At 41.8% G+C, this 11,891-nt stretch overlaps 1 protein-coding gene across 4 annotated transcripts in view; it reads left to right on the top strand.

The window, feature by feature from the left end:
* Positions 1-11,891, top strand: part of WDFY3 (WD repeat and FYVE domain containing 3) — a 274,441-nt gene that overhangs the window by 192,704 nt on the left and 69,846 nt on the right. For all 4 annotated transcript variants that reach the window (XM_078068881.1, XM_078068879.1, XM_078068877.1 and 1 more), the window contains 2 exons: positions 2,001-2,180; positions 10,686-10,919. In XM_078068881.1, coding sequence (XP_077925007.1) covers positions 2,001-2,180; positions 10,686-10,919 — 414 coding nt within the window. The remainder of the gene's footprint in view (positions 1-2,000; positions 2,181-10,685; positions 10,920-11,891) is intronic.

Below are 11,891 nucleotides of genomic sequence, written 5' to 3'. Positions count from 1 at the left end.
TCCCTGGGCAAGTATCAGAAGATCGGTATTGTTCATATATATTCTTTTTTCCCCTTTTTTTTTTTTTTTAAAGATTTATTTAGGGTGCCTGGGTGGCTCAGTCGTTAGGCGTCTGCCTTCAGCTCAGGTCATGATCTCAGGGTCCTGGGATCGAGCCCCCCATCGGGCTCCCTGCTCCGCGGGAAGCCTGCTTCTCCCTCTCCCACTCCCCCTGCTTGTGTTCCCTCTCTCGCTGTGTCTCTCTCTGTCAAATAAATAAAATCTTTAAAAAAATAAAAAAATAAAAAATAAATAAAATAAAGATTTATTTATTTTAGAGCGAGTGCAGGAACGGGGGTGGGGGGAGGGGGAGGAGCAGACAGAGGAGGAGAGGGCAAGCAGACTCCACGATGAGCATGGAGCCCAATTCCAGACCAGAGATCATGACCTGAGCTAAAACCAAGAGTCAGACGCTTAACCAACTGAGCCACCCAGGCACCCCCTTTTTTCCTTTTTTATCATCATCGTTATAGCTGTAGTATTGCTCTTAAGGAAAACACACTCCTGTGTGTCTCCTCTACTCCCAATATTGTGCTCTAACACTACTTCACCTCTGACACTTCTGGTCACCAAATACGTGGGGGGTTTTGCCACACTAGCTGAGTGTCCAATGGCTCAGTTCAGTTCCGATGCTATCTACCTGGAGGTAGCCTCAGTCCCATATGACTGACCCCCTCCCCCAGCACACCAGATGCCAATCACAAGTCCACGCTGTGACCTGTGCTTCTGACCTGCCAGTTATAGATTGGAGGTTCCCATGACTCAGGAAAACATTTTACATACTGGATTACCAGTTTATTATAAAAGGAGGTGACTCAGCAACAGCCAGTTGGAAGAGATGCAGAGGGTAAGATAAGGTGCAGAAGGGCACAGAGCTTCCATACTCTCCACCTGCTGTTCTCCCAGCGCCTTTGCGTGTTCACCGAACTAGCAGCTCTCCAAACCCTGTCCTTTAGGGTTTTTATGCAGGCTTCATTACATAGACATGATTGAGTCATTGGCCATTGGTGATTGAACTCCATCTCCAGCCCCTCTCCCCTCCCTAGAAGTTAGGGGTGCAGAGCTTTATTTTATTTTATTTTTAAAGATTTTATTTATTTGAGAGACAGAGAGCACAGAGGGAGACAGGGAGAAACAGACTCCCCGCTGAGCGGAGAGCCCAATGTGGGGCTTGATCCCAGGACCCTGAGATCATGACCTGAGCTGAGGGCAGACGCTTTAACCGACTGAGCCACCCAGGCGCCCGGGGGTGCAGAGCTTTAGTGCTGAAAGTTCCAGCCCTCTAGTGATGTGGTTGGTTCCCCTGGAAAGCCTCCATCTTTAGGGGCTTTCCAGAAGTCTTATCATTAACATTAACTCAGCCTGTGGTTGAAAGGCGTTTGTTATGATTAACAAAAGACACCCTTTATGGCTCTTCTTGCTTAGGACATTCTAAGGGTTTTAGTAGCACTGTGCCAGGAAAGGGATGGGACAAAGACCAAGTATGTATTTATTATTATAAATCATAATATCACAGTTGCATGTGGTTGAAAGCATTGTTCCTGTCATTTTACATATGACAGTATGAGGCTCAGAAAGGTGAAGTAACTTCCCCATCTTTTACGTTACTCTTAACTCTCACGTGATGGAGGGTGGGACAGCTTTGTGGATAATACAGCCACATTGGCAGCAACTCTACTCATGTTGATAATGATAAATAATCAAAATCACTGACTCAAGTTACTGAGCTGTGAGTACACCAATGAACAGACAAACATCCTGTCAGTTTCTAGGAGTACTGTTTTTGTTTTAGCTTATTTCTAGATTTGTTTTTGTATATTTGCTCATGTATGTGGTTCCTAAGAGTTCTGAACCATGAACATCTCAAGTTTTAGAAAAGTAGTGAGTAATGGATTTTTAAAGCAATTTTTAGCAGTGTCAGTTTTTCTAACATATTATTTCTTTTCTTGTCCCCATGACAGCCTTGGCAATCAGAAGAAGAGGGATCTTGGCTCCGAGAATATCCTGTGACCCTGATGCAGTTCTTTAGATACTTATATCACAACGTTCCCGACCTGGCTTCCATGTGGATGAGCCCTGACTTCCTGTGTGCGTTAGCAGCCACGGTCTTCCCCTTCAACATTCGCCCTTACTCAGAGATGGTAGGAAAGGGGACAGGGCGGGGGGCAGGGGGTGTCAAACTGGAAATAGTCTGCTTAGTGGTTAGCAGGATTTTCTTCCCAGTCTTTTAAGCTTCTGACCAAGTTAAAGCCTCACCTCTCAATTATTCTCTGGTGTCTCCTCCTCACACTCTCCTTCTGCTTTCCCCTAAAATAGCAGTGAACGCTGCTTCCTGTTTCATTTACTGTATTCTTGCAAGTCCCTGGTTAATCACTTCCCTCTCCAAGTCATTGTGGACCCAGTTCTTACTTTACGTGCCTATAGCTGTGTCATTGTGAAATGTATCCAGGTTACAGAACTCTGGTCAGACCAGATTTGTCTCCACTTTATTCATCTCAGGAATTAGGCATCTCCTGGACTTAGTCTTTACAAATTAATTATAGGAGTGGTTGTCTTTATACAAAAGTGAAATCTGTGTTTGTCTTTTTCGTTTAACCTTTCTTACTTTGTTCAGATTTTATTTTTTATATTCTATACTAATTTAATAGAAAATTATTAGACTATAATCATAGGTAGTACAGGTACTTCTTCTGTCCTTTAAGACAAAGCCCCAAAAACAGTTATTACTCTATATACTTTGGAATTTCATGATGTTTTCTCTTATTTCCACCACTTACTCTAGGGCCTGGAATAAACTACCTTGTTCATACTAATTTTTCTTCATGTATAAAGGTGAAAAGCTCATTGTAAAACTGTGGGGAATTCTAGGAGAAAGACAAGCAAAACATATGACCTGGCTTGTTTCTAATTTTTAAATCCTAATTTTTTTGGTAAAAACAGACCTTAGGTATTATCTCAACGTCTTTTCCTTGTCAGCAGTTTATAATCTGTCTTCTGGTCCTTCTTTTTTTTCTGTCGGCTCAAAATTGGCTCTGGTTTTCTCATTGTTTGGTTTAGTTATCTGGGGTTTTTTTAATTTGCAAAAATGGATCAGCCCTTAGGTGCTACCATTGTGCCAGATCTTTTTTTTTTTTTAATTTTTTTATTGTTATGTTAATCCCCATACATTACATCATTAGTTTTAGATATAGTGTTCCATGATTCATTGTTTGTGCATAACACCCAGTGCTCCATGCAGAACGTGCCCTCCTCAATACCCATCACCAGGCTAACCCATCCTCCCAAACCCCTCCCCTCTAGAACCCTCAGTTTGTTTTTCAGAGTCCATTGTCTCTCATGGTTCTTCTCCCCCTCCGATTTCCACCCCCCATTCTTCCCCTCCTGCTACATTCTTCTTCTTTTTTTCTTTCTTAACATATATTGCATTATTTGTTTCAGAGGTACAGATCTGAGATTCAACAGTCTTGCACAATTCACAGCGCTTACCAGAACACATACCCTCCCCAGTGTCCATCACCCAGTCACCCCATCCCTCCCACCCCACCCCCCACTCCAGCAACCCTCAGTTTGTTTCCTGAGATTAAGAATTCCTCATATCAGTGAGGTCATATGATACATGTCTTTCTCTGTTTGACTTATTTCGCTCAGCATAATACCCTCCAGTTCCATCCACGTCGTTGCAAATGGCAAGATCTTATTCCTTTTGATGGCTGCATAATATTCCATTGTATATATATACCACCTCTTCTTTATCCATTCATCTGTTGATGGACATCTTGGCTCTTTCCACAGTTTGGCTATTGTGGACATTGCTGCTATAAACATCGGGGTGCACGTAGCCTTTCGGGTCCCTACTTTTGTATCTTTGGGGTAAATACCCAGTAGTGCAATTGCTGGATCATATGGTAGCTCTATTTTCAACTTTTTGAGGAACCTCCATACTGTTTTCCAGAGTGGCTGCACCAGCTTGCATTCCCACCAACAGTGTAGGAGGGTTCCCCTTTCTCCGCATCCCCGCCAACATCTGTCATTTCCTGACTTGTTAATTTTAGCCATTCTGACTGGTGTGAGGTGGTATCTCATTGAGGTTTTGATTTGGATTTCCCTGATGCCGAGCGATATTGAACACTTTTTCATGTGTCTGTTGGCCGTTTGGATGTCTTCTTTGGAAAAATGTCTGTTCATGTCTTCTGCCCATTTCTTGATTGGATTCTTTGTTCTTTGGGTGTTGAGTTTGATGAGTTCTTTATAGATTTTGGATACTAGCCCTTTATCTGATATGTCATTTGCAAATATCTTCTCCCATTCTGTCAGTTGTCTTTTGGTTTTGTTGACTGTTTCCTTTGCTTTGCAAAAGCTTTTTATCTTGATGAAGTCCCAATAGTTCATTTTTGCCCTTGCTTCCCTTGCCTTTGGCGATGTTTCTAGGAAGAAGTTGCTGCGGCTGAGGTCGAAGAGGTTGCTGCCTGTGTTTTCCTTTAGGATTTTGATGGACTCCTGTCTCACATTGAGGTCTTTCAACCATTTGGAGTCTATTTTTGTGTGTGGTGTAAGGAAATGGTCCAGTTTCATTCTTCTGCATGTGGCTGTCCAATTTTCCCAACACCATTTGTTGAAGAGACTGTCTTTTTTCCATTGGACATTCTTTCCTGCTTTGTCAAAGATTAGTTGACCATATAGTTGAGGGTCCATTTCTGGGCTCTCTATTCTGTTCCATTGATCTATGTGTCTGTTTTTGTGCCAATACCATACTGTCTTGATGATGACAGCTTTGTAGTAGAGCTGGAAGTCTGGAATTGTGATGCCGCCAGCTTTGCTTTTCTTTTTCAACATTCCTCTGGCTATGCGGGGTCTTTTCTGGTTCCATACAAATTTTAGGATTATTTGTTCCATTGCTTTGAAAAAAGTGGGTGGTATTTTGATGGGGATTGCATTGAATGTGTAGCTTGCTCGAGGTAGCATTGACATCTTCACAATATTTGTTCTTCCAATCCATGAGCATGGAACGTTTTTCCATTTCTTTGTGTCTTCCTCAATTTCTTTCATGAGTATTTTATAGTTTTCTGAGTACAGATCCTTTGCCTCTTTGGTTAGATTTATGCCTAGGTATCTTATGGTTTTGGGTGCAATTGTAAATGGGATCGACTCCTTAATTTCTCTTTCTTCTGACTTGTTGTTGGTGTATAGGAATGCCACTGACTTCTGTGCATTGATTTTATATCCTGCCACTTGACTGAATTCCTGTATGAGTTCTAGCAGTTTTGGGGTGGAGTCTTTGGGATTTTCCACATAAAGTATCATATCATCTGCAAAGAGTGAGAGTTTGACTTCTTCTTTGCCAATTTGGATGCCTTTGATTTCTTTTTGTTGTCTGATTGCTGTGGCTAGGACTTCCAATACTATGTTGAATAGCAGTGGTGATAGTGGACATCCCTGCCGCGTTCCTGACCTTAGGGGGAAAGCTCTCAGTTTTTCCCCATTGAGAATGATATTCGCTGTAGGTTTTTCATAGATGGCTTTTATGATATTGAGGTATGTACCCTCTATGCCTATACTCTGAAGAGTTTTGATCAAGAAAGGATGCTGTACTTTGTCAAATGCTTTTTCTGCATCTATTGAGAGGATCATATGATTCTTGTTCTTTCTTTTGTTAATGTATTGTATCACGTTGATTGATTTGCGGATGTTGAACCAACCTTGCAGCCCAGGGATAAATCCCACTTGGTCGTGGTGAATAATCCTTTTAATGTACTGTTGGATCCTATTGGCTAGTATTTTGGTGAGAATTTTTGCATCCATGTTCATCAGGGATATTGGTCTGTAATTCTCCTTTTTGATGGGGTCTTTGTCTGGTTTTGGGATCAAGGTAATGCTGGCCTCATAAAATGAGTTTGGAAGTTTTCCTTCCATTTCTATTTTTTGGAACAGTTTCAGAAGGATAGGTATTAATTCTTCTTTAAATGTTTGGTAGAATTCCCCTGGGAACCCATCTGGCCCTGGGCTTTTGTGTTTTGGGAGATTTTTGATGACTGCTTCTATTTCCTTAGTGGTTATAGGTCTGTTCAGGTTTTCTATTTCTTCCTGGTTCAGTTTTGGTAGTTGATACATCTCTAGGAATGCATCCATTACTTCCAGGTTATCTAATTTGCTGGCATAGAGTTGCTCATAATATGTTCTTATAATTGTTTGTATTTCTTTGGTGTTGGTTGTGATTTCTCCTCTTTCATTCATGATTTTGTTGATTTGGGTCATTTCTCTTTTCTTTTTGATAAGTCTGGCCAGGGGCTTATCAATCTTGTTAATTCTTTCAAAGAACCAGCTCCTAGTTTCGTTGATCTGTTCTACTGTTCTTTTGGTTTCTATTTCATTGATTTCTGCTCTGATCTTTATTATTTCTCTTCTCCTGCTGGGTTTAGGCTTTATTTGCTGTTCTTTCTCCAGCTCCTTCAGGTGTAGGGTTAGGTTGTGTACTTGAGACCTTTCTTGTTTCTTGAGAAAGGCTTGTATTGCTATATACTTTCCTCTTAGGACTGCCTTTGCTGTATCCCAAAGATTTTGAATAGTTGTGTTTTCATTTTCATTGGTTTCCATGAATTTTTTTAATTCTTCTTTAATTTCCTGGTTGACCCATTCATTCTTCAGTAGGATGCCCTTTAGCCTCCATGTATTTGAGTTCTTTCCGACTTTCCTCTTGTGATTGAGTTCTAGTTTCAAAGCATTGTGGTCTGAAAATAGGCAGGGGATGATCCCAATCTTCTGGTACCGGTTGAGACCTGATTTATGACCTAGGATGTGATCTATTCTGGAGAATGTTCCATGGGCACTAGAGAAGAATGTGTATTCCATTGCTTTGGGATGGAATGTTCTGAATATGTCTGTGAAGTCCATTTGGTCCAGTGTGTCATTTAAAGTCTTTATTTCCTTGTTGATCTTTTGCTTAGACGATCTGTCCATTTCAGTGAGGGGGGTGTTAAAGTCCCCCACTATTATTGTATTGTTGTCGATGTGTTTCTTTGCTTTTGTTATTAATTGCCTTATATAATTGGCTGCTCCCATGTTAGGGGCATAGATATTTACAATTGTTAGATCTTCTTGTTGGATAGACCCTTTAAGTATGATATAATGTCCTTCCTCATCTCTTATTACAGTCTTTGGTTTAAAATCTAATTTGTCTGATATAAGGATTGCCACCCCAGCTTTCTTTTGGTGTCCATTAGCATGGTAAATGGTTTTCCACCCCCTCACTTTCATTCTGGGGGTGTCTTTGGGTCTAAAATGAGTCTCTTGCAGACAGCATATCGATGGGTCTTGTTTTTTAATCCAATCTGATAGCCTGTGTCTTTTGATTGGGGCATTTAGCCCATTTACATTCAGGGTAACTATTGAAAGATAGGAGTTCAGTGCCATTGTATTGCCTGTAAAGTGACTGTTACTGTATATTGTTTGTGTTCCTTTCTGGTCTATGTTGCTTTTAGGCTCTCTCTTTGCTTAGAGGACCCCTTTCAATATTTGTTGTAGGGCTGGTTTCGTGTTTGCAAATTCCTTTAGTTTTTGTTTGTCCTGGAAGCTTTTTATCTCTCCTTCAATTTTCAATGACAGCCTAGCTGGATATAGTATTCTTGGCTGCATATTTTTCTCATTTAGTGCTCTGAATATGTCCTGCCAGTCCTTTCTGGCCTGCCAGGTCTCTGTGGATAAGTCTGTTGCCAATCTAATGTTTCTACCATTGTAGGTTACATATCTCTTCTCCCGAGCTGCTTTCAGGATTTTCTCTTTGTCTCTGAGACTCGTAAGTTTTACTATTAGATGTCGGGGTGTTGACCTATTTTTATTGATTTTGAGAGGGGTTCTCTGTGCTTCCTGGATTTTGATGCCTGTTTCCTTCCCCAAATTAGGGAAGTTCTCTGCTATAATTTGCTCCATTATACCTTCTGCCCCTCTCTCTCTTTCTTCTTCTTCTGGGATCCCAATTATTCTAATGTTGTTTCGTCTTATGGTATCGTTTATCTCTCGAATTCTGCCCTCGTGATCCAGTAGTTGTTTATCTCTCTTTTTCTCAGCTTCTTTATTTTCCATCATTTGGTCTTCTATCTCACTGATTCTTTCTTCTGCCTCATTTATCCTAGCAGTTAGCGCCCCCATATTTGATTGCACCTCATTGATAGCCTTTTTGATTTCTACTTGGTTAGATTTTAGTTCTTTTACTTCTCCAGAAAGGGTTTCTCTAATAACTTCCATGTTTTTTTCAAGCCCAGCTAGTATCTTTAAAGTGATGATTCTGAACTCTAGATCTGACATCATACTAATGTCCGTATTGAGTAGGTCCCTGGCAGTCGGTACTACCTCTTGTTCTTTTTGTTGAGGTGATTTTTTCCGTCTTGTCATTTTGTGCAGAGGAGAATAGATTAATGAGAGAACAAAATGCTAGCAGGGTAACAACGTCCCCAGAAAATATACTCTAAACAAATCAGAAAAGACCTGAAGCAGTGGGAAAAGAAAGGGAAAGAGAGAAAAAAGAAAAGGAAAGAAAAAAAGAAAAAAGAAAAAGATAAAGATAAAAACAAACAAAAGCAGAACAAAACAAAACAAAAATAGAATGTGATCAAATATGATCAGGCTGGATTATAGATCAGTGCCACACACTAGATTTTGGGTGTATTTTGGTCTGTTAAAAGAAAGTCCCTCCCAAAATTTTAAAGAAAGAAAAACTTATATATGTACAAAAATAAGGGTTGATATGATGAAGGGATAGAATATGACTGTAAAGATGGAAATTATAAAAAATTTTAAAAAAGGATTTGATAAGTTGCTTGAAAAAAGAAAGAAGAGGATTAAAAAAAAGAAAGAAAGAAAGAAAAAAGGGAGAGAATGTGATCAGGCAGGGGAGTAGAAAAAAACCATACACTGGAGATTTAGAGTATATTTTGATCTGTTAGAAGAAACTATCTCAAGATTTTAAAGAGAGAACAACTTATATATATATGGCAAAAATACGGGTAACTACTATGAAGGGATAGAATATGACTTTAAAAATGAAAAATAAAAATGTTTTTTTTAAAAAAGGGATTGATAAGATGTTGGTTGAAAAAGGGAAAAAGAAAAATTCAAAAAAAAAGAAAAAAGGAAAAAAGAAAAAAAGACAGTTAAAAAAAATAATTAACTTTGAAAGACTAAAGAATCATGGTAAAAAAGCCGTGGATTCTATGTGCAGTATTCCCCTAGCGCTGGAGTTCTGCCGTTCTCATTGCTCGGTAAACTTGGTCTTGGCTGGCTGTTCTTGCTGATCTTCTGGGGGAGGGGCCTGTTGCCGTGGTTCCCAAATGTCTTTGCCGGAGGCAAAATTGCTCTGCCCTTGCCGGTCCGGGCTAAGTAATCTGCTTGGGTTTGCTCTCGGGAGCTTTTGTTCCCTGCAAGCTTTCCGTACAGCTTTGGAGGCGGAGAGTGAAAATGGCGGCCTCCCAGTCTCCGCCCCGGAGGAGCCGAGAACTCGGGGTCCCGCTCCTCAGTGCGCCCCCAGAGAAAAGCAGTCAGTCACTCCCGTCTCCCCGGTCTCCGGCCACACTCCGCGCTCACCCGGCCTGTGACCGCGCCTTTCTATCTGGCACCCGACCCCGGGTGGAGTCTCCAAACCCAGCAGATCCCCGCGGTGCGCTCCCGCACCTCTCCTCCCGGGGGAAGAAGGTGAGTCTCCCCGGATCTGCCGCTTGTTGGGTCCCTGCTGGAGGAGCGGTGGCCCGACTGTGCCGCGGATCACGGTTTATAGCAACCCCGAGCTGAGAGCCCGCGCCTGGGCTCCGTCTCTGCAGCCGGCTTCCCTGCTCCGATACCTGGGAGCTCTGCCGCACTCAGGCACCCCCGGTCTTTCTGTGACCCCGAGGGTCCTGAGACCACACTGTCCCGCGAGGGTTCCACCCCCCACTTCGCCACCAGAGTGACGTCCCTCAGCGGAGCAGACTTCTAAAAGTTCCGATTTTGTGCTCCGTGGCTCTATCACTTGCCAGAAGCGGCCGACGGAGGCCCCTCCCCCGCCGTCTATCCTCCCGAATATCGCCTCGGATTCACTTCTCCGCACGTCCTACCTTCCAGAAAGTGGTCGCTTTTCTGTTCAGAGAGTTGTTGCTATTCTTTTCTTCGATCTCCTGTTGAGTTTGTAGGTGTTCAGAATGGTTTGATCCCTATCCAGCTGAATTCCTGAGAGGAGACGAAATCCAGGTCTCCTACTCCTCCGCCATCTTGCTCCGCCCCCATTGTGCCAGATCTTTATCTGAAATTCTGTGACATATGACTTCTCAATAGGTATATTTCAGTATGCAAATATAGTCATTCTCATCATTTCATTTATTTTAAGTGCAGTTATCCACAATAGAGCTAAAATTCAACATAAAAACAGATACATGGTTAGTGGCTGGTCAGCTTAATATCAGAAAGAGCATGTGTTAGGTAACTGTGACCTATGGTTCCCAGTTGCTACCTTGAAATGAGAGTCAAATAAACAAAGTGAAGTAATGTATTGAATAGCTTGATATGAGGTAAATGTTGAAGAAAAGTACTGTTGCTGCTATAATTTGGTTTTTAAGAAACATGGAAATGAAAATATCACATAAAATCAAATACGACCAGCATATATTTCTGCTTGATTTTGCCAGGTGACTGATCTTGATGATGAAGTTGGATCTCCAGCAGAAGAATTTAAAGCCTTTGCAGCAGACACAGGGATGAACAGAAGCCAGTCAGAATACTGCAATGTGGGCACGAAGACCTATCTGACCAATCACCCAGCGAAGAAGTTTGTTTTTGACTTCATGCGGGTCTTAATAATAGACAACCTCTGTCTTACTCCTGCCAGCAAGCAAACTCCACTAATTGATCTTTTGTTGGAGGTAAAGACAAAAAAATGCATTTACATCTTTTTTGTGTAGTTTTTCTAATTAGAACATTAATACCCAAGCACATTTGCTGCCAGATACCTTTCAGATTTCATATTCTTCTGGGTTGTACAGGCAGAACATATCACAGGCTATGGAAATTTTTTTTATCTCAGTTGTGCTATATCCCCTAACGGTTTGTTTCTCTCCTTTCCATTCCCACAAGCGTATCCCTAATTCATCCTTTCCCTAGGCCAGGAATTGACAGACTCTTTCTGTAAAGGGCCAAATAGGAAATATTTCAAGCTTTGCAAGCCATACATTCTCTGTTACAGCTGTTCAACTAGATCATTATAGCCAGACAGCAGCCATTGACAGTACATAAATGAATGAGCATGGCTGTGTTTCAGTAAGACTTGTCTACAAAAACAGACATAGGCTGGATTTAGCCCATGGGCCTCAGTGTGCCCACACTTTCTCTTGACACAGCGGCCTTGTCTCCTCAGCTTATAACTCCCTACTTCCGTCCCTCGTTCATTTTATTGCCAGGTATTATTGCTCTTGGTGCCCTGTGCAGCTTAAGACATGGTGCATTGCACATAGTAGGTGCTTAATATGCACTTACTGAATTTTCCCCAAGGCAGCAAAGTTCTGGTTGCTTGCTATTTTAGCTCAGACTGCTATAACAAAATACCGTAGACTGGGTGGCTTAAATAACAGACATTTCTTTCCCCCAGTTCGAGAGACTGAGAAGTCTGACATCAGGGTGCCAGCTTGGAGAGGTTCTGGTGCCCTCTTCCTGGCTTGCAGATGGTACTTGCTGCACTTGCTGTACTCCTGCATGGCAGAGAGGGAAAGATTCTTCTTACAAGGGCACTGATCTTCTCCTGGGCACTCCACCATCATGGCCTCATCTGAACCTAATTACCTGCTGGTGGCTCTGTCCCTTAATGCCATCACATTGAGGGTTAGAGCTTCACCATATGA

The sequence above is a fragment of the Halichoerus grypus genome, chromosome 3 (genome assembly GCF_964656455.1).
Source record: "Halichoerus grypus chromosome 3, mHalGry1.hap1.1, whole genome shotgun sequence".
Lineage (NCBI taxonomy): Eukaryota > Metazoa > Chordata > Mammalia > Carnivora > Phocidae > Halichoerus > Halichoerus grypus.
This window is presented reverse-complemented; position numbering and strand designations above follow the sequence as displayed.